Source organism: Alligator mississippiensis, chromosome 9 (genome assembly GCF_030867095.1).
Source record: "Alligator mississippiensis isolate rAllMis1 chromosome 9, rAllMis1, whole genome shotgun sequence".
In the NCBI taxonomy this organism is placed as follows: domain Eukaryota; kingdom Metazoa; phylum Chordata; order Crocodylia; family Alligatoridae; genus Alligator; species Alligator mississippiensis.
The window spans coordinates 5,661,115-5,683,074 of NC_081832.1; the positions used below are offsets into that span (position 1 = coordinate 5,661,115).

At 52.0% G+C, this 21,960-nt stretch overlaps 1 protein-coding gene across 3 annotated transcripts in view; it reads left to right on the top strand.

Annotated features, from left to right (window-relative positions):
* LAMA5 (laminin subunit alpha 5) overlaps positions 1-21,960 on the top strand; it is a 119,615-nt gene that overhangs the window by 6,676 nt on the left and 90,979 nt on the right. For all 3 annotated transcript variants that reach the window (XM_059713212.1, XM_059713213.1, XM_059713214.1), the window contains exon 2: positions 224-376. In XM_059713212.1, the coding sequence (XP_059569195.1) occupies positions 224-376 (153 nt within the window). The remainder of the gene's footprint in view (positions 1-223; positions 377-21,960) is intronic.

Consider the following 21,960-nt stretch of genomic DNA (forward strand, 5'->3'; position numbering starts at 1 on the left):
GAACATGGGACTTGCAAGGGGACACAGAAATCTTTGGGGCTGGCAGAGAGGGTGTCGAGGTCGCTAGAGGCCTGGGGTGCGCCGTCCGCTGCTTATTCTTTATCTTTATTTTACAACACTCTCTACTGAGGCTTGGGCTCTTTCTGTATGAACAGGAAAGGTTTGGGGAATGCCAGCAGCTTCAATGCTGTGCTAATCTCTGCTGTCTTTTTGCTTCTGGCAGGGACAATACTGTGACATCTGCTCCTCTGCAAACAGCAACAAGGCCCATCCCATCAGCAACGCCATCGACGGCACGGAGCGCTGGTGGCAGAGTCCTCCGCTTTCTCGGGGGCTGGAGTTCAACGAGGTCAACGTCACCTTGGATCTTGGACAGGTAAGCCAAAGAGGGCTGGTGGCTTCAGGTTGCAAGGTGCTCTGCTCCGGGACCTGAGCTCTTATGTGCTTGAGCTAGACAGAGCTGTGCTGCAGTGAGAGGACAGGCTACAGGAAGCAGACAAAGCTTTGTAGACCTGGACAGAGCTATGGGAAAATCTTTGCGCCGTCCAGTGTTGTCACGCGGGACCAAATTGGCCATACGAGGGCCATGCAAAGCTGCAGCATTGTACAAATAATAGCAGAGCCCATTTTAACAGCATTTTCCTGAAGAGTCTGAGTAAATTAGCCTGCTTGCTGCTTTTGATTGTACCTGGCCCCTGAATTTATTCCTTCCTGTCATGTGCACTGTGTCTGTCCCAGGAGGGTAAAAGGGTGTTTCTGCAGCGCTTTGCCTTGTGCATTTAAACCCTGGGCTTTTGCAACATAAAATCAGCTTTAAAAAAGATCTTCTCAAAAAATGACAATAGTGCTTTGGTCTCTAATGCTGGCACGTACAAAGGATTAGCACTGTAGTAACCTTTGTTGCCAACTCCCACTGCCTCCCATGTTTGAATCTCCTATTCAGCTGGAGAACAATTCCTCTGGGAGACCTTAGGTTTTGGGTTTTTTTTCCGAACCTTCCTTCGGGTAGAGGAGGGGGTTTCCAGCAAAGAAACTATTTCCAAAATCAACAACCGAGCTGTGTTGTATACAAAAAGCTGCAAACTCTGTCCAGCGTCCCCTGGCTTTTCTGCAGGCCTCTGCTACCGTAGACAGCAACTGCAGCTGCCTGGCCCGTGGTGCTGTCCGGGAGGACAGCTGTCAGGTCTCAGCAGCCTGGGCAGCGCAGGACATGGTCAGCCAGGCTCCTGTTTGCAGTTGCCCTCGTTCTCTGGTGGTCTGTCCCCACTGTGGTGCCCCAGACATGTGATGTCTCCCCACTCTGTGTGCAATTCCTTGCTGTAAACTGGTTTTGTCCGTGCCCTTCTGAAAGGGGGAGGCAGCTTTTTTGAGGGAAGGGAGGGTCACGCACAGGCCCGTCTCAGGCACAAGGGAAACCTTTTCATTTTCAAGCAGATCGCCTCACTCTGGGTCCCCTCTCGTTCAATATTTAAATAGTTTCAGTACCAGTTCACAGGACCTGCAGGGCGGGAGCCGGTGGGGCCTGGAGAGGGGGAGTGGAAGATCTCCCAGGAGATGGACCCTTCAGCAGGGAGTACTGACATGAAGCTACGCCCAAGCTTTTCATGTCAATACAGCACGCTCAGTCTGACAGGAGAGGCTGCTGGCTAGTAGCCCTGGCTTCCCGGCTGCATGAATAGGGCAGGCGGAGGCTGCAGACTGCTTGCAATAAGCAGTTTGTGCCTTGGAATTCAGCAAGTTGGGCATTTGCGGTGATGATCCAGCAGTTCATTGTTGAAGTGCCCCAAGGGGCTGGCAATTGCGGTTTCACAAGTCCATGCTGGTGTAAAAAGAGAGCCGCAAGTCTGCCTTTGCACCGCGGTGGAGAGAAAGTAGGAGCTGGTGTTGTGACCGCCTGTAGGCGAGGCGAGAGGTGCAGCATGAACACCCCCATTTGTATGCCCAAGTCTGTTGAGTGGCTTGGATGGGTGATGAACACAGTGGAGAAGTAACCACCTGGGGAGAACTGCAGGGGCGTGGATGGACTGTCCTCATTATTTGTAGCTTGCTTGGATGGGAGGTAGCTCATGTGGGGGACTTCATTTTATATTTAGGGTGTGTGCAGACCACACATGCATGCTTTTATCCTGCAGCAGGTAAACACTAAATTGTAGCAGTGCAGCTCTCAATGAAAGAGCAGCTTTTGTAGCTTTAGCCCGCAAGGCACCCAGCAGAGCAGGTGGCATGGCCAGCTCTTGAAGCTCTGATGGATAAACTGTGTGCGGGTCCTCCACGGTCCCTTCTAGGGCTGTCGCTTTGCAAACAGCCCGCTTCGTTGCTCTGAAGTAGTGTCCTGCCTTTGTGGGACGCTGAAGAAAGTGCACTGTGGTTAAAAGTTCAGCCTCTCCTTTCTTTCCCACTCTGTTCTTTCAGGCCTCCTCATTCATCCCCATTAATCTTCTGGGCAGGATGCAATGGTAGTATTGGCTAGATGGGGAGCTGGAGAAGATGGCTGGGCCGTGTGAAGGTCCCTGTACGAGGGGCTGTGGCTGCCCTATCCCAGACCCCACTGTCTGCAGGGATTGCACTTGCTAGAGGCACAAGCGAAAAAGCCTCAGTGCGAGGAGGGGTCTGCTCCCATGTCTAATGCCTCTTTCAGAGGAGTGACCCTGCTGTCCACATAACCACTCCTTTGTGCTTGCTCAGCCCCTGGAGTCTTGGGTTCCTTCCCAATCCTTTTGGCTAGGCAGCTGGCACCGGGGAGTGTAGATGGACCGTTACAGGATTGGCATGGCTTCCACCCTTTGTGGAGGCAGTGGTAGGGAGAGGAATCCCTGGAGCCTAACAGGATCTGCAAGGCAGCTGCCAGCACTGCCTGGTGCAAAGGGAAGAGAGGCTTTGAAATTCCTCGGATACCTGTGAAGCAGGCAGGTAACGGCTCCAGCTCCGGAGCAGGGTGCACAGCAATTCTCTGGCAGGAAACCAAGGCTTCCAGTGCCCTACGGGAAACTCCTGGTCCAACTCAAACGCAGTGCAGTGAGTGATAGCTACTATCTCCCTGGTACAAAGGCTTCGAAGCCTGTGAGTGCAAAAGCTGGGTTACTGCAGGCCTTTCGCTGAGGGCCTGGGGCTGCTGGCACTGGCTCTGCAGCTCTCTGAATGTCAGAGGGTGGGTGCAGTCAGGGAAGTGCCTTGCCAGAAGAGGCTCCTTTTGTTCCTGTGCTTCCCTGCTGCCTGCGAGCTGCCCCAGTCAGATTTGCTTCCTTACTGACCGGAATGCAGTTGGCACCAGCCTGGCACTTGGGGGAAGGGTGACTTGATTTGCTTTTCAGCTTATTGGCTTCTGTTTCCAGAGCACTTCCTCTCCTTCCTCCTCAAGGTGCTAAAATCCGAAGGGAGGAGGAAGGTCGGTCGCAGCCAGCAAACAGCAGTTTTACAAAGCGTGGCCGCCCAGCTGGAATCGCTCTGTTAAGGGCCCATATCTTGGCATCTTAGTTCCAGCAGTAGCTTAAACTTTCCAGCTTTGTCTGCAAGAGAGATCAGAAGGTCCTGTTGCAGGCCGGGGAGACATTTGTCTCTTGGTTGTAGACTTGCATCTGCTCCTGCATCATCGGTGATGGGGACGGCTTGGATTTTAGAGCGTCTGATGCTGATAAAGCCGGAAAAGGTGAAAAAGCCACCTGAGAGCTGTGATGCTGCCCTGTGGGCTGCTAGAAGTAAAACCAGCATCTGTTAACCATTCCAAAAGAGGGTGAACTGGTATTTAGTGCTGAGGGAAGGGGAACTGTGGCTCGGGAACAGCTTTCCTTGCTGTTTTTAATTGTGGCTTTGGTTTCAAAGCTCTTAGACATTTTGACTTGGGAAAGTCATCAGAGTCCTTGGACCTGTGTGTTATGAAGCCTAGTGTCAGGGCACCCCACTAGGACACTGTCTGGCTTTTCCTGGGTGAATATAACTAGGATATGCATTTCAGTGCCTGAGCATCGTTGCATATATGGTCCTATTGGACAGCCTGGATTTATCCAGAAGAGTAGAGCAAGTTGACACCTATGAGGCTGAGGCCCATATTGCACCCCATATAGACAGTGGGGTTAGTGCTTTCCCTCTTTACCACAGGGAAGAGGATTCACAGCTTATGTGAAAGGAGACTGAAGGTTTTAGTGGAACCGACTCGCTGTTGCATTTTCACTGCAGAGCGACCTCGGGTGAAGGGCACATACCCGTATCTGGCCTGGGTGCTGCCTGCGGGGGCGTGCAATGGAAGGGTTTTGTTAAGGAAGCTTTTGGTGGCAACACGAGGAGCAATTGTGTGGTTTAGAGCCATGGGAACAGCTGGCTTCATGCCAGAGCCTGACATCCTCCTTATGAGAAGGTGAACCCAGGCCGAGCCTTTCCCAAGATGTTTATAGCTAGTTGGCGCTTCATCATAAACTGGGTAGGGAGGAATGTCTGCAACTATGAAATAACAGCACTTTCGTGCCAGTGCTTGTTTAAGGTTAATTACTGCAGCAGTGGAGGAGATGGGCTGGCTTGTGTCCCCGCATCCATGGGGGCAGTGGAGCTGCCATAGGAGTGTGGACAGAATTTCATACGAAAATGGTGAGAAGATGTGGTTTATACCTTGGCAGTATTTATACCTCCTCTTAAATGCTCCATTTACCTATGTCTGGCAGGTCCCAAGCCTTGTCTTTGGGGTCTCCCCTTCTCTTGGTCTGCAGAGGTGCTTTCTGCCCTGTCTTGGTACTGCCGCAGAGGACAAATGCAACTTTCTTGCGCCCTTGACTTTCCATGCTGACTCTCATGTCCACGGACCTCTGTCTCCTTAGAGGGAACAGGATGTTTCATCCTTTTAGAGAGCTCCCGGCAGTCACTTAGACCAAATATACACTCTGAATCCAGGTTGCTTTCGATTAGACAAGCTGCTTTTATTGATGCCTTGAAGAAAACTGGGGACAGGAAATGAAAGGGCCTGCCTGAAGGCCATTTCCTGAGTACCTGTAACAGATGCAAATAGCTGTAAATTAGTGGATAACTTTACCTTGTTCTCCGTGAGGTAACGGTCTCTTGAGTCTCCTAATTGCTGCAGTCAAAGCAGCAGTCTCTCTGGAAAGGATCTCCATTGGAGTCCCTTGAGGCCCAGCAAATGACTCATTTTCCCAGGTATCCAGCTTGTAGCCGTATTGTTTTAGAGCAAGGGTGGGCAAAACGCGGCCCTGGGGGCCAGATGCAGCTTGCCAGGCCATTCTGTCCAGCCCATGGGACCCCTAAAAAATTTGGAAAATTAATATTTATCTGCCCCTGGCTGCCCTCGATGGCTTGGCAAAACTCAGTAAGTGGCTCTCCACCCAAAATAATTGCCTGCCCCTGATCTGTTTTTAAGCGGACAACCCCTTCATTAATAATCATGAAGTCCCTGGTGCGTCTATAGCTTGCCCAAAGTGGAGTGAAGCAGCCGCTGCATTGGTAAAAGGATGCAACGCAATGAGAACGCAGCAGTTGGACGCAGGTGTGCACCTCCTGCCTGCGCTCCTCTACATCCCTTTACACCAGACCTAGCTGCTTATTCTTCCTTTGTTCCCAGAGGGCTCTCTGAAAGCCAACAGGGTGACAGCCTTCCCAGCGGAGAGCCAGGCTGAACCTCTGCTGTCCCCGACGATGCTCCGAGTGGGACTGGCAGGCAGCCGAGGCTTTGAGTTTTGCACAGTCCTAATGATCTCCCAGAGCCCCCTCAGTACATCCAAAGAGAGCGTTAATAAAAGAAGCCCGTCTTGCTGGCGGCTGGAGCTATTCTCTCTTGCCTGGCTGATGCTGGCTGTGAAAGTTTCAGCTGGGGCTGGGAAGTGCGGCATTCATTCCTTCGAGCATCCCAGTGGTCTCCATAGCAATCCCAGAGCACCCGGTGTCCCTCCAAGGGAAGAGCTGATGCCGGTAGAAGCACACACTTGAGTGTCAGAGGACGGGCAGCACCTGGGCATCCTGACATGCCTCTCTACAGTTTACTGTGCAGCTCTCGCCTGCATCCTGAAGGATTTCTCCACTCTCCCTTTGAGCACAGACAGACAAACTGCGCCCTGCCCCTGTGGGTTGGCGGACACCCTTAGCCCATGGCCAGCTGGGCCACAAGAATTGGAGGAGACCTCGCTGCCTCTTTCGGCCCCTTTGGTGGTGTTTCATTGAAAGGACCCAGCATGTGCCAGTAGCCTGTGTAAGTGAAAGCGGGGCTGGCCTGTGCAGTTGTTGGCAGCTCCTGGTCTGCAGTCCTGGAGTCTTCAGGCTGTGGGAAATTTCCAAATTTAATGCTGCTGCCTAAAAAAGGAAAGCCAGGTATGAGCGTGCCGTGCCCTCCCTGCGAGTAGGGAGTTCCTTTCCTGCTTCCTTTCTGCTGCCGGTGAAAGAGCTTCACTGTGGAAGAATCAGCGATCTTGTTTCAGAGCCCTGGTTCCTACTTCCTGTCTTCTTGGCTTTCTCCCTGGCTGATGAAGAAGGATTTCTCTTTTATTGTTGTCCTTGTCTGCAAGATCGAACACCCCAGTTGAGCCTCTGACCCTTCTGTACATTTTGCTGGATTTCCATCCCTGGGAGGGGGCTGGCCAGGTGAGGATCATCCTGCCGAGGTGATCTGGATCTCTGCAAGACGTTCCCAATGCATCCTGGCTTCTGAGAACCTTGCTGTTTTGCAAAAGAAACCCAGGTTCCCTTCCACGAAGCAGGTACAATGACCTTTTCCTCTTTCTTTCAGCCGCCATTCATTGCCACAAGGAAAAATGGCAAAAATTCCCATTGAGAGGCAAACGTGGCCAGTGCAGTTTTAATTTTGTATGAAGTTTGACTTTCCCATCTTGATGAGTGTTTAAGTAGCTGTTGCTTCTAGGTTACTGTGTGATGCAATGATCCTTTGAGCTAGCAGGAGTTTCTCCCCTGACTTCATCTGCTTTTCAGGGCAAAGCAGCACCACCAGTAAAAGAAATGCCATGTGCCAAAGCCAGACACTTCCCGGTTTGTGGAAAAGCCTGCCTGTCTCGCCCGCTGCTGAGACGGCCGCCTACGGGGTTGTGAGGTTTGCAGCCAGCTGAAGAAGAGGGCTGTTGTGGCCAAAGACCACTAGGAAACCACTCTGGAAGGTGCCATGGGCAGGATGTTTTATTGCCTCCGAACAGACAAGACCCTGCTGTTGCTTTAGGTCTTACCCTCAAAAATAAAAATAAAGCCACGTTCAGAAAGATGGAGGTGGCCTTGAACCTGGGGCTCCTGGGAATCCAGCGACTGTGACATGAGAGCTTAAATCACCAGCCACCCTCTGGGCAGCCTGAATTGCTCCAGTTGGGTGCTGATAAAAGAAGCAGTTTGTTTTTAAATGCCTGCTGGGTTTTTCCATTCTGCTTTGCCTGCCGGTATCACTTTACCCTGCTGAAGGGGAGATGCTGATACCCGAGTCTCCTGCTCCCCTCCCCGCCCCCCAAGCCAGCCACTTCTCCTCTATGCACTGGGATCCTGCAGAGATTAGGCGAAAGCCCTCTAGCCGGACAGAGGTCAGATATGCTGGGAGCTGGTGCTTGGATTTGCCATTCATAGCCGGAGGGCCAGCCCGGCCCTCCTTTGCTGTTTTGTGAGCTGTGCCGTGGGGAGGGCAGCAGGTAACCAAACGCTGGACTTGAGTGGGGAGTGAATGCCAGCGCATGCTTTGCGAGGCGCCCGTTTCTGGTCTGCTGGAAAAATGAGTGATGCCCTGCAAGTTCAGACAGACTGTAACTGTCCTGGGCACGCTGCCTGTTTTACCAGCGCTCGGCGCTGCGCTGCTTGGAGCAGGTGGGACGGAGGTTGTCCAGGGGTTAACACGGGGGGTCTGGGTAGTTAAGGCATGTCCCCCGGGCAAGCGACTTAACGTCTCTGTGCTTCCATCTGTAACGTGGAATAAGGCAGGAAACCCATGGATGCCCTTGAATGAAAGGGGCCTCTGAATCTGAAAGTGTGAGCTCTTATTGCTCACTAAAAACATATCCTGGAGGTATTAGCAGACTGCAGCTTCTTTGCACGAGTTGGCCCGAGACAGCCGAGCTACGGCTTTTCCTCTTGTGAACTGTGCGTGCCCCCTGAGCTGTTTAGCTCCTGCCCTCTCTTCCCTTCAGGGCCCTAAATCTCCCTCCCACATTCAGCCCCTGCCTGATCCTTTAAGCCCTGCCTGAATCCCCACTCTTTCCAGCCTGTCCTCTCCACCTCCACCTTCAGTTTAAACCAGGGACCTGGTCCCCCACGCTAGCTTTGCCAGGCAGGCACAGCTTTTTCCTTCTCCCCACCCCTTCCCACTTTGTCTTTCTGGACTGTAAACCCTTTGGGGCCAGGACCTACCATCCTCTGTGTCTGTAAAGAGCCAAGCAGCCTCATGGGGCTGCTATAAATAGGATCCAATTAAGAGCCTAAGGAAATAATTCTTGGGGATGATGAATTTGCATCTGTGCTTCACATCTGTCCCCTCTGTTGGTTTTTATTTTCTGTTTCTTCTCTGCTTCGTGGTCTCACATCTTCTTCCTGTCCTTTCCCACTTTTCAGTCTCTCCATTTCCTGCTTTCTCTTAGCTTGTACTTGTTCTGGTCCACTTCCCCCCCACCCCAGCCTTGGTATCTTGCTCTGCCTGTCTGTCTGGATTCTTGGAGCAGTCCCATTAACACCATACCCAAGCTCCTCCCAAATACCGGGAGTGTATTTATGCAGCATCAAGGAACGGGGTCTGGCCTGTGTTAATCAACCCTGCAACTCTGCCGGTGCCAATCTTTCATGGAAATATTGGAGGTCAAGTTCTGCTGATATAGTATGGTGTGCTTCCCCTAAGAGAGCCCCTTTGTTGGCTCCACCAGCCTGCTCCTGGATCCCTGGGAGAAGGCAATGTGCATTCCCTGCTCTAGTTTGCAAAGCCTGTGGCGGAGCCTGGGTGGCGTGGAGGTTTTGTCCCATCAGCAGCTCACCCCTTGTCCAGGGTTGTAGGTATCATAGAGCTGAGCTTGAAGGAGGGCACAGAGGTAGTCTTGGAAGTGTTCACAGGGACCTCAGGGGAGACGACTGCGACAAAAAATAATTTTAGTGGCACAGTTTTTGTGCGTCTCCTTTAAGTTGGTGACTTAACCAGGGCAGGGTGCCATGAGATCCTTTTAAGGGTGCTGTGGGGGGCCACGCAGTATAAGCACCGTTAGGTGTGCAAACACCTGCATCTGATACCCAAGGTAAACCCGGAGATTTCAAGTAGGAATCCAGCCTCAAAACTATGGTTGTGGTCTGCCAAGTTCTCTGCAATACAAGAACGTGCTCTAGTTTTCCACAGTCAAAAAACCCAGGTGAAAGCCAAAAGCTGGCATTTTCTGAGAGGGGAGCCTTGAATCTAACGAGGTTGACAACCACTGTGCTAAATAAATCAGATTAATTGTTTCCAGCACTGACTTGCCAAGCATAGACATGGAAGGGCGGTGGCTATCGCCAGCCTGTTGCTAATGGAAAGCGTGCCTGGAGCATGCCAGCCTTCTGCGTAGTCACAAAACAATGGCAGCACGGGAAACAGCAGTGCAGACTTCCTCCCGGTGCACTTCCACAGCATCCAGTGCCGAGCCAGAGAGTCTGCCGCCGGGCAAGGGAAGCGAAGGACTGCAACTTGTCCTAAGTGCCCCCTTGTTCCAGGGCGAAGCTGCCGCAGCCTGCCTTGCACGTGGATGCGGGTGGATCATGGACAGGATCCTGGCTCTGCTCCCCAATCTCCCCTCTTCCCCCCAGCCTCATTTGCCCTTGACTAGTCTGCCTCATAGGCGGCATATAGCACCTTCTCCCAGGAGGACCTGACAGCTACCCTGCACCTTGGAGCCGGCCGGACACATCACCCGAGAGGTACAGCACCTGCCTTTGGCAAAGCTGTAGTCAAACCCAGCCCTCCCCCTGTGTAAGGGGCTGTCAGCCTGAGCAGCAGGTCTGCTGGAGGCTTGGTATTAAAATAGTAATGGCATCTATAACTTCCTTCCCCCCATTACAGGATAATGTGATAGGGAAGGCATTTGACTGGGTGATGGGGCTGCTGGAGATGGAAAGCCTGCGTCTCCTGCTCTGCACTGATTAAATCCTCCAGTCCCGTCGGTGAATTCAATAGGAACTGCTTAAAGATCTGCTCACACCTCCTGCTCAGTGTTTTAAAGCCGCTGCTCTGGTATTGATATTGCTGTGAAGTCTGCAGTGATTTAGTATCATTGCACTGCAGAAAGTCAGAAAACCCTCCTAACTTACTGAGTCACTGGGAGGTTTTGGCACAGGAATTAGTACCTGCCCTTCCCATGTCTTTCATTGCCCGCTTTGCCATGGGTCACTGCTGAAGACTGAAGCCCTGGGGCTTTCCAGCATTTTACTGCTGAGCTTGGCTCTCTTTATTTCTTTTGGGCTTCATACCTGTGGTAGCAGAGCCCAAAAGCTATCATAGGCATGCTGTCATAGGCATCTTTTGGGTTCAGTTGAATGTGTACTGATGCCGAGTTTTGGGGAGGGGAAGAGAATGGCTTTCTGGTATTTGCACATGTTCTTGCATTGTAAATACAGACTGGAGACTGCAAACAAACCTGTACCCCAGGCTTTGTCCTCACTTTGGGGCTCTTGCTCCAGCCGTTTGCTAAAGCTGTTGCTTAATCCTTCTTCAGCCCTTTTGCAAACCATGCACCCACCCTGGAGCTGTGGGCATGACGGACTTGGCCAGACCCCAGGATGACTTGGTTCTGCATTTCCAGCCAAATTTATATCTGAGGCTGCGCTCCCACTTTCAACATCTTGGTTTCCCCTCCTTTGAAGCCCTGTGTAGATGGGATTGCCTGTGCAGTGTATCTCTGATTGCAACCACTTGCTGTGTACTTGTGAATTCCCCGCCCAGATGCTAGCAGCCGTCGGCCAGGCTTGTGTCAGTCCCGGCTGACTTTGCAGCTGCAGTTCACCGTTGGTGCTCGTGATGGGGTTGGGAATGTTAATCCAGACGTGGCTCAGGCATTTTTGCCACTGTTTCCTCTAACCTTGTTCTGAATGACAGCACAGTGGCGGGGAGCTGGCTGAAAAATGCCATTGTAGGAAAGCGCGTGTGCCTCAAGCAGAGTTGTCAGATATACTTGTCCGGACACATCGGGGTCAGCGTGCTAGAAACCTGCTAACAGCATCAACGGCCTCAAACGTAGCGTGGCACATAAACTATTGTTCAGATCCAGTGGCCCGTTGTGCTGGGCACTATATTATAAACCGTCTCTCTATGTTGCCTCTTCTGAAGAGCTTGTTATCGAAATACACAGACAGACAAGGGAAGGGGAGGTGGAAGGAAGTAACCAGCTCCTCTGGCATGATGAATGAGCTGTGCCCAGGGTCTCCCTGGCAGAACTGGAGTCTCAATGCTGCCTTTGAAAGTCCCATCTCTTGCCCACAAGACCTCCCTCCTTGACGTCCAAAGAAGGAAGGAACCTGACAGTCGCACACAGGTTTTTTGGTGGGTTTTTTTGAAGTTTGGGAGAGTAGAACAGCTCTGATTTGATCATTTAAATATCCTTTCTCCCCCCAGCCCTCGGCATGGGTTTGTGCCACTCTGAGGTCTCTCATTCGGTGCCAGCTCTGAGCTAATCCATCCTCTTCCCTTTCCTTCTCCTCTCCCCTCCCCTCCTGACTGCAAGTTTGCAACAGGATATCCACTCAGTTCAAATCAGGGGAAAGAAATATTTACCTTCCAGCCGTGGCTAGTTGCCAAGATAGCTTTGTTCTCCTTGGCTCGGAAAGGTCCTTGCCCCAGAAAACGTTTGTAACTGAACCTGGCAACGGAACTGGACTGGATTTCCTGCCATGCCAGACCTGAGCTGTGAGACCCAGCTTTCTTCTGGCCCTGGTTGTGCAGGGAGCAGGATTGTGCTAGCTATAGCTATAACTCGACCCCCGGGGTCGGGCATCCACAGCCCTTCTGCGTATAGGGCTCCATATATGCAGGTGTGCCCTGGCTTGGTGAAAACATAGTTTTGCTTTTGCTCGGGCCGTTTGTTACATACAGTGCAAGCCTGGGCTTAGCTGTATGATCGTTAAAACCCATTCATCTGTGTGACGTGAACCATTACACCTGGGACTGCATTCACCTGTGTGCTGTGTTGTAGAAAGTCGTCTTGTAAGCTGCAGCTACTCTGTCTGCTAAGTGTTACTGGCCCATCCACAATGGGGACAGGTGGCTGTCATTAAATCGGAGCTTTTTGGGGGTGGGAGGTACGGTAGCAACAAGTGCCCCAGACCCGTGTCACATCCGGCTGTGATAGTGGCAGATCTCATAAGCTAAGCAGGGTTGGACAGAGTCAGTACTAGGGAGGAAAATAAGCACTGATACCTCGGTTAATGGCACTCTTCTTTTGGGCACTGCTGGACTGTCCTCCGGGCTAGAGAAGCGGGTACCTCTGTTACCAGCCTCTTAGGCTTTGTCTACACTAGGCAGGGCTCGCTCGTCCAGCACACCTTCCCAGTCCTAGTTAGAAGACAGCAAGAGTGCTGCTTCTCCTGCAATCACTGCATCCACGCCAGGGCTTGTATGAACATGCATGGCAGTAGCACCGCGAAGCAGCCCTTCACGGAGCCGTGCAGAGAGCCGCTTCTTGCCGTCCTGACAGAGCTGTGCCTGCAAAACCTTTAAGTTCAGATGTGAGCCCTTGCTCTCTCTTCCCCAGCTGTAAAGCAGAGAGGAACAAAGGAATATTTCCCTTATCTGTGCAGACAGGAAGCTCTTTGGCCAAGGGGCTGCATGGCACTAGGTGTATTTGGATTGCCGTAGCCAGTGCCCTCTGATCGGCCGTCCTGTGACTTAAAGCACTGGTAAAGTGTCCGATCAGGAATGTTTCTGTTGATCCTGGCGCTTGCTTGGAATGTGCCTGCGATAGCGCCGCGGCGCTGCGCTGCCCCATGACATACCTACTGTGGTTTTTCCCCTTTGGTTTTTGGAGGGTCGAAGCCTTGAAACGCTCAACTGTGGTGCCAAGAAGATACGCAGCCAGCGTGTTTGGACGTTACCGCAGAAACGGGGCGAAAAATGTTGAAACTGCTTGCTTCCCCCTGCCAGCGAGAGATGAATATGTCTCATTAAGGAGCCCGGGGAGCTCTGTGTGCGGGATTAGCGCTGGACCAAAATATCATTATTATTCCCGGCTTAACTTGTCACCTGGGGGGAGCAGCTGAAACTGCTCCTTTGGGGGCCCAAGTCTTTGCATGATAAATAGCCGTTGGCCCCTGTTAGACAGGAATCCCTCTAATCCCAGTTGTGCTGCTGCGGCCCAGTCCAAAGCAATAGGACACGTGGTTGGAGTTGGGGAGTGCTGGAAGGGAGCACGGCTGCTGGCCTGGGGACCTGCGATTTCACTTCAGATTGAGCTTGCGCAAAGAGGGGAATTTTCTACCTACAGCCCATGCACAGAGCATGGGATTGTGTCCAGGGTGCTCTCAAGCAGTGTCCACGTAGGTGCAAAATGTGGGTGCTGTTTGCTTCAGCCTGTTCAGCACTGATGCAGCTGGCTTTGTACCAGTGAAGCGCTCAGGATGTGCACTGCAGACTCCTGTGTCCAGTTTTGGGCCCCGTGCTACAGAAAGGACGTGGACAAATTGGAAAGAGTCCAGTGAAGGGCAGTGAAAATGGTTTGGGGGCTGGGGCACAGGACTTGTGAGGAAAGGCTGAGGGAACTAGGCTTATTTAATCTGGAGAATAGAAGACTATGTGGGGATTTCATAGCAGCCTTCAACTCCCTGCAGGGGGTTGGAAAGAGGATGGAGCTGGGCTGTTCTCAGTGGGGGCAGATGACAGAGCAATGGGCTCAAGTTGCAGCAAGAGAAGTTGAGGTTAGATATTAGGAAAAACTTTCTCACTAGGAGGGTAGGTAGTAAAGCACTGGAACAGGCTACCCAGAGAGGTTGTCGAATCTCCATCCTTGGAGGCTTTAAAGACCTGCCTAGACAAAGCTTATCTGGGATGATCTAGGTGGAGATGGTCCTGCTTTGAGCAGGGGGTTGGACTTGGGAGATCACCTCCTGAGGTCCCTTCCAGCCCTAAGTTTCTGTGTGAGATGAAATTCAGCCCTTCAACCCTGGATGGGCCTGTCTGGCTTTGGCTGCCAGATTGTACCCATGCCATTATCATCAGCTCAGCTGCGCCAGTAGTAGCACTGCCTGGCAGGGGTGCTAGTGCAGAAGGCACATGGCTTCTCCAGCTGAGCTATGCCTATGGTGATGCCAACGGGGAAACTAGCTCTGCTGTGCTCACCACTCTCTTGGCTGTTCCTCTAGCATCCTGTGCCGAGCCCTGGGGCAGCAAAATAGCTGATCCTAGCACTTCCCTTAGCGCTGGCCTGTTTGGAGCGGGGCTCTGCGGTGCCTCCCCCACCCGCTGGCATATCTGTACCCTCCCTGCAGTGTGGGGCTGGAGCTGCCTCCTTGCTCCTCCTCATGTCTTCCCTGAGGAGGGGTTGTGTGCATGAGACATGGGTGCTGGTATACGGCCCCATCTTGAGCCGCACGAACCCTGAAATCCACCCCGACTCCTGTCTGAGCTGCTCCCACACCAGCAGGATTGCTAAGCCATCCCTGCAGCCTGCAAAGGCAGTCAGTCCTCAGAGGCAAGAGCCTAAAATCCTGCAGTTTCAAACCCCCTGTACCTTAGCAGGTGGGGTCTCTTTCTTTGCTTCCTGTTTCTAAAAGTCATATTTTCAAACTTTTCTCCACAAATCTGAGGGATGGAAATGTGCTTTAAAAAGTATCTTTCAGATCCACTCATAGTCTCAGGACTTCAGGAGCTGTAGCTTTGAGAGAGTTGCCAAATCCCACAAGCTGTGATGTTGCAGCAGCTGGTGGTGGTGGGCTGGGAGAAGCATCTCGGTGCCTGGTATGGACTGCGCACATGGGGCTTAGTCCTTGCCTTGCTACAGACTCCTGTGTGACCTTGGGACAGTCATTTAGCGGCTCTGTGCCTCAGGTTCCCAGCTGTGGAATGGGTCCATAGCACTGTCCGGCCTCACCCAAGTGCTTTGAGCTGAAGTCCATATGAGTGGTTCTACTTAAAACCACCCCCTCTAGCAAACTGGAGCATGAGGCTGTGTAGAGAAGACCTCAGTCTTGAACGTGCATGGGTCAGCAATTCCTAGGTCGCTCCCTGCCCTGCCCTGCCCTGCCTTGGGGACTGAGGGGTGCTCTTAGTGTTGCCAGGGTTTTCCAGGAGGGTCCCGGTGGAGGCTGTGCCAGCGAGGGGCTGCATTGTCCTTCTCCAGGCTGTCCCAGGAAGACCACCCATGTCAGTGGGCACTGAGGCTGCTCCCCCCCTGCCACGGCCTGGTGGCACGTGTTTGCCTGCTTTTGGGGGGCTAGCAGTCTCCTTCGGAGAGAGGCAAATCCCATTGTCTCTCTTCCCCGCTCCCCGCCGGCAGTTTAAACACACAAGTGTTTACTTCCCATTTGTTTCCCAGAGCCCTTTACCATGCAGGGCTACAGCCTTCAGCTCCCTAGGCCTTTCCCACCGAGCTGGAGCTGCCTTTTCATAGGCTAATGAGCTCCCAAAGAGCCACTTCCATTATTTGTTCAAGCAGCAGCTTTTGAAATGCCAATTATACCTACTTATCCAGATCAGCCTGATAAGGAAGTCCATTCACTCATTGCATTTTTTTTTCTTTTTGCTTTCAGCCTTCTTTCAGTGGGCTTCCCCCCCCCTCCCAGGGTGGGGGGTGCTCTGTACATAGAGTAACACCACACCTTTCCTTGGCCCTTGCTTTGATCTTCTGCAGGACCCTCTCCCTGGGTTCAATTCAAGGGCTGGGCAGGGGTCCTGAGGACTGGAGGGGCCAGCCTTCTTCTGCAAGGCAGACCCCCTCCCTCTGGTCCCTCTGAATCACCAGTGTACCTTTGGAAGGTGATTTCAGGTATTTATAGGTATATACTAGACAGGGGGAGCCATGGGGAGGGGTCAAGCACAGAGTGGAGATTTGCAGGATACCTGCCTGCAGGCAAAATAAATAGCCCTGCAAACCCCAGGCTTAAAGCTAGGAATCAATGCAGGCCTTCCATTGTGCCTCTGCCCTCCATCCTCTCCTCTCCTCTCCTCTCCTCTCCATCTGCCTGCTGTAGGGCCAGGGCCCCTAGGATTTGACCTTCCTCATGCCTATCTTCTGTCCAATGCTCCTACAGCACCAGGCTTGGCAGGATGGTGAGCCAGGAGTACCCTGCATGGGTACCGAGCGCAGAGAGGCTGTGATGTTACACGCGGATGTTGCTGTAAGTCAGCTGAGTGGCATTTACAGGAGTTTGGCCAGTCTGATCTTTACTGGAGGTTATGTCTGATCTGGGGGGATCAGTGGCAAGTTAATTTAGGTGGCCTTGCTGCAGTGCCTAAATGGCCTCATTTGTTCTGAACACAGTATGGACTGAACAAAGAGACATCTCCTTTATCAGATTGCTTAAAATCTAAGTAACGATTCAAGTTAGCACCTTGCTTCGGAGACGGCCGGGCGTTGGCTCTGCATCCTGTGTACAGGGGGTGGCTCTTGACACTTCGTGGAGACTTTGCCTTCAACTCTTTGGGCCTGAGGTGTTGTTTGCAAAGGCCTTTGAGATGAACGGTGCCATGTCAAATGACCGTAGCTAGCGGTGGCCTAAGTTTCATCGCGTGCACGCCGGGGCATGCTTGGTTAAAGTTGGATCATAGCTGCTGTCTGGCTGTGTGTCAACCTGATCAGCATCCCTGTTCTGATTTGAATTTGAGTGTCAGGAGTTGGCTACGCTTGTGAGGCCCTGCACGCCACTTGAAAGCATCCATTTCTCTGTAATGCAGGAAGGCATGGATGGATCCTCAAAGTCTGGTCATTGCATTAACGATTGAGGTTTGAGATGCTGCATGCCACTGTCCTTGGTTTCTCTACCCTAGCTCCACAGTACAGGAAGCCTTCAGAGGCCACATTGCAGAAGTCAGAGGCCTCCAAACAAGTTGTTTCAGTGCAATGGCCTCATGGAGGTTTTGTCTGGTTTTCAACCTTTTTGGACTTGGGGCAGCCCTCCATAACTTCTGTAAATTGAGTAGCACCCAGTTTCAAAAACGAATTTGCTTGCTACAGTGCTTACCCCTTTGCAGAAGGCCTAGGCAGTGGGGGTAGAGGATAATTCAGACAGGAACAAGCCTGAGTCTGCTCATCTCCTTCAAGGCACCTTTCCAAGCATCTGGTGGCACCCTGGTTGAGAATCACTGGTCTAAGTACAGCGCTTTGCTGGCAGAGCCATGTGGGCTGGGGGTTAGGGAAGCTCATGCTGGCACAGTGATGCTGCCCACCTGCCTTGGATGCATCTCTGCCGACAGAAGGTTTGTTGCTCTGAGCGGTGACATAGTTTACCTGGCAGGGGAAATACCACCATCTTTTTGGCCTTGAATGGCTCAGGGTAGTTAGAAGGTGAAGGCGTGTCCCTTGCACCCCGGGCAGGCTGACCTACAAATGCTTCCAAATGCAAGGATCTTGGCTATGCAATTTATGGCGATGGGGGATTGCTCTTGGGCTGTCCCTCTAGCTTGCTCCTTTGGCCTTTTTTGCTAGGCGCAAGTGAAACTAGGGGCACCTGAACTCCCAAGACCTCTGGGCTGGGGGCTTGCACGTAGGATGCCTGCCATGGATTTGGGAGTATCGGAAGCCCCAGACCGAAGAGTCTGGAAGGTAGGAGGCTTGCTGGTGGTGGTGCAACACACCACCACCAGACTTGAATGATTGAGCTCTGCTCGGTTGAAATGTGGGACTTTAATTTGGAATTGATTTGGCCTTGGAAATTAATTTTTTCTAAAAAAAGGCACAAAGTCAGCAGGAAAACCCCTTCTATCGCCGAACTTCGCACCTACATCACTCTGGCAGCACAGCTAGAGAGGCAGAGGCTCCGTAGTATAGACAAGTGGCAAGTGAATGGCATCACCCTCCGTGATCAGCCGGCAGGAAGGAACCGGGACCTGAATTCCCAGCAAAGGGACATCTCATTTGAATTTAAATAAATAAATAATGGAGGCTTAAATTTTTGGAGCTTAGAGAAGCCCCTCTCCTGGTGGGACTGTGTCCCAGGCAGTAGCTATGTGGGTTATCCGGAGCGCAGCAATTGTCCAGCAACCAGCCAGCTTGCAACACCTGGGACCCGCTGGCCAGGGCAGTGCTTCCCAGCCTGAGTTTGCCATGGTACCAAGACATGAGAGTGCAGAAAGCCTTTGCAAGGGGGCTGGGCTTTGGGCATTGCTGGGAGGAAGCCCAGGCAGCAGCGGGTGTCCTGTGCACTACAGCATGCTGTGCAAGTGTACCTCTCCTGTGATTAATGTGCAAGTAGCTCTGTGGTGGTATCACTCTTGCTTAGTTTATAAGGCATCTGACCTTTCTTTTAGCTGAGGCTTTCAACAAGCCAATTACAACCATGGCAGGGACCACCCAGAGCTTAGATTCATAGCCAGCTCGGGAGCAGAGGGGGGCTCTTCAAAGAGCCGAGAAGCTGAAATTATTACCCTGGGCAGTGTATTGATTTCATGTACGGAGAGATCCAGAACCAGATTCCTGTCCACCTTCCTCTGATCTTAGCAGAATCTGAGCCCCATCCCTCAGCAGTGAAGGTGTACGGACGATTTTATTTCCATGGGCAGATTTGATTTCTGGAGGTTGCAGGTTTGATGTGCCCAAAGAGTGTAAGCGGAGCTGGAGAGGGTGGGAGGGGAGAGTTCACAACTGCCTTTGTAGGTGCCTGCTATAAACACCCAACATCACTCAAGACCACGGGTGCCAAGGCTCTTGGGTGGATGCCTTGTAGCTCGCCAGTTCTCTGGGTTAAATGACTTTGCTCCTATATGGAGGGGGAGGATGCTTCTCCAGGTACAAGAGAGCAAGAATCTGGGCCCCAGGAGGGCTGCAAGACATGACCACTCCCTGTTTGCAGGGGTTGTGCTGGGAAAACCTTTTCTATGCCTTGGTTTGGAAGCAGAGCTGTATTATGCCTGTTGGCCACGTGCAGTAGCAATTACCCTCCGTTGGCCCAGTGTTCAAGGTACATCTCTTCCTCTGCCGAGGGCTGTATTTTCTGCTCGTCTTGGAAGCTGGCTGATGGGTGGGGAAAGGGAGACAGTTTTCTTTACGGACCCTCCATGTCCGTATTGCAGGTTCATTTGTGTGCTGTGTCTAAAGTTAGCTTATACTGTAAGCCTTTGGGGACAGAGCCTGTGCTGTGTGCATGCATTATATGTACGTATGCATAATATAACCTTGCACATGAGTGGTGGTCAAGAAATAATAGAGGGTGAGAGGCTGTTCTTGGAGCTTATGTGGAAAGGCAAGGTGACTGTGGGAGTGGAGGTTGTCTTGCAGGTGCTGGAGCTCCTTCTTGTTTACCTCCTGCTTCATCTGCTCTTGCAACAGCTGCCTTATACCTAGAGGTCTTGTGCTCTTGGTCCAGATGAATAATAGGCTTGTGGTCAGCAATTAGCAGCTGCTCTGGGCAAGGCCTCCTGCCTGCAGTCGGGTGCTTAGGTGGAGGAGTGAATGCTGGGGTGTGGGGCCGGCTGGGGTGGCCAAAGCAGGTCATGAGGTCGGCTTGTCTCTGCCATGTTGGTGGTCTTGGGTCTCTCGCTGAGGACACTGGCCAGCTGTTCATAGCGTGCTGAGTTCCTAATCCACTGCTTATGTTGTATCCATAACAAGTGCTGGAGTTGCTGTCCATTTTTCTTGTGTTGAAGGGTAATAAATCCCCTGGTAATGGTGTTTCCTTGGGAGGGAGCAGGAGCTTCGGTTTCCATCCTGGTGGGACGGATACATGCCTTGCACCTACAAAGCAGGGAAAGGGAAGGTGGGAAGTTTGGCAGCACAGCCCACTTGATCCAGCCCATCTGGTTTGGTTTCGGGGCATGTTCCCCTTGCCCTGATCCTTTTTAAGTGTGAGAGCTTGTGCAGTGTAACATGCTCATGCCACAGGTCGTGGCATCCTCAGGGGCTCAGAACAGGCTGAGCCACTGGACAGGATGTGAATAAATTCACAGCATAGCTGCTAAAGATAAGGTTACTGAAAGGGAGAGTGAGGAACAGGTGCATTGTAAAGAGGACGGGCCTCCCAGAATCACAGCGCCATGGTCGGCTGTGAATAGAAACTGCCCGGATTTAAAATTAGGTCAATGGCTTCACCTGAAGCGCACTCCTCTGCATCTTGAGAGTTGAGGGTTCAAGCTGTGTTTCCATCTCCAGTCCCAGGTTTTGGTGGTGTCTGTCTACCTTGTTACCAAGAGGAAAACCAGTACCAAAACTAAAGCAGGTGACAGCATCGTTCTTGGCTCAACTTGCTCTGAGCTGCCAGACTAGCGTGAATGGAGATTACACCTGCAAAGGGACTAGGTCGCCATCCTGCCTGTAGATCACAGGGGCCAGGGAGGGCCACAGAGAGATGTTTTTTTTCTGGTGACTAAGCGAACCTATGGTCCTGCTGCCATCAGTAAAACAGCCACCTGCCCAGTCTGATGGGGGTGTTGGGACAGCCTGAGAGATCAGCTGCCCAAGAGCAAAGAGTTGGCCCGGAGCTTCCTAATGCGTAAGGAGTGCAGTGGAGGTGAGATGGAGTGACAAGGAGGGAGGCTGGTTGTGGCCGTGTTGGTCTAAGGACATAGGCAGGCAAGGGTCTTCGGGTAGATGTGATCGATTTTATTGGACCAGCTATATAGTTGGGAAAAGTTCTTTGCAAGCCTGTAAGCTATTGTATAGTTGTATTATACCAACTATACAGTATTATACCAACAATATAGTTGTATTATACCAACTGCTGAGTTGGTATAATAAAAGATATCACATCCACCCAAAGAACCGTGCCTGAAGGAGGGAGGGTCACTGCTGGGAGGAGTTGCAAAGCTTTGTGTTATTGCTGTCTGCTCTTCTCCCCACATACCTACCTGCTTGCCTTTTGCTAAGGGATGCCCCAGTGCTTTCGGCAGTCTCCTTGGGGCATTTAGTTTTGCACACTCTGCAAGTTGAAGTTGTGGTGGCGACTGGCAGCAGCCTTCCCTGGAAGGACAGCGGTCTGCTCCACTGCTTACATACACTGGGTCCTTAGCCGGGGAAGGCCTCCAGTGTTTCAGAGCTGCTATGGGTTGGGTAGGTCCAGGGGATTATTGCAACAGGTGGCTGCCCGGAGGTGCTGCAGGTGTCATGTTGATCCAAGCTGGCTCGAGGTTCCTAGGCAATGCTGGGATATAAATAATAGAAGATTGAAAATCCAGCCCACGATGCAGTCCCAGGAGGGACCTGTATATCTACACATAGGCCTTGTTTGCTAGGAGGGTTATGAATGAGTATCCAGAATATTTAACGGGTCTTCATAGTACCACTTGACCCTCCAGGGATGTGGAGATAGCCGCACACAGCGAAGGTTCACGTTACATTGGCAGTGACCTGTGTAGGAAGCATGGATGGTGCCACCACTACGCATGGAGATGGCATGAAGAGTCTTGCTGTTTGGGGGGTTTTGACCCAGCTTCTACGGTGTTGCTTCCTAGGTAGCTGGCCTTCTTGAGTATCAAGTGCTTCTCCATCCCCAGCATTAAGCTAAGCTGTGTGCTGCTGTGGGCAAGGCAGAAGGATTTTATTTTATTTTTTTGTACCCCAGAGGCTGGCTTGTACCAAGCTTGGCTTTTGCATCATTTTCCTGTGGGCAACTGAGCAGGTTTGGTGCCCATAGGGTTATGGGGAAGGAGGAAAGCTGGAATGGATCAGTGCAAACTCCTTTCAAGGTGAAAGGAGGGCAGAAGGAATCCTTGTAGCACAGGACTGGTCAGTGCTGGCTGGGAGGAGATAAAGCCTTTTCTGCTTCTTGTGCATAGCCTTGCATGGGAGTCAGGCTGGATCCATGATGTGCATCATCAGAGCAACATCCTGGAAGTGGAGATGGGGCCTCTCTGGATGGTGTTGGCAGTAGGAGAGTAGGGGAGGGTTTGGTTTGCAGCAC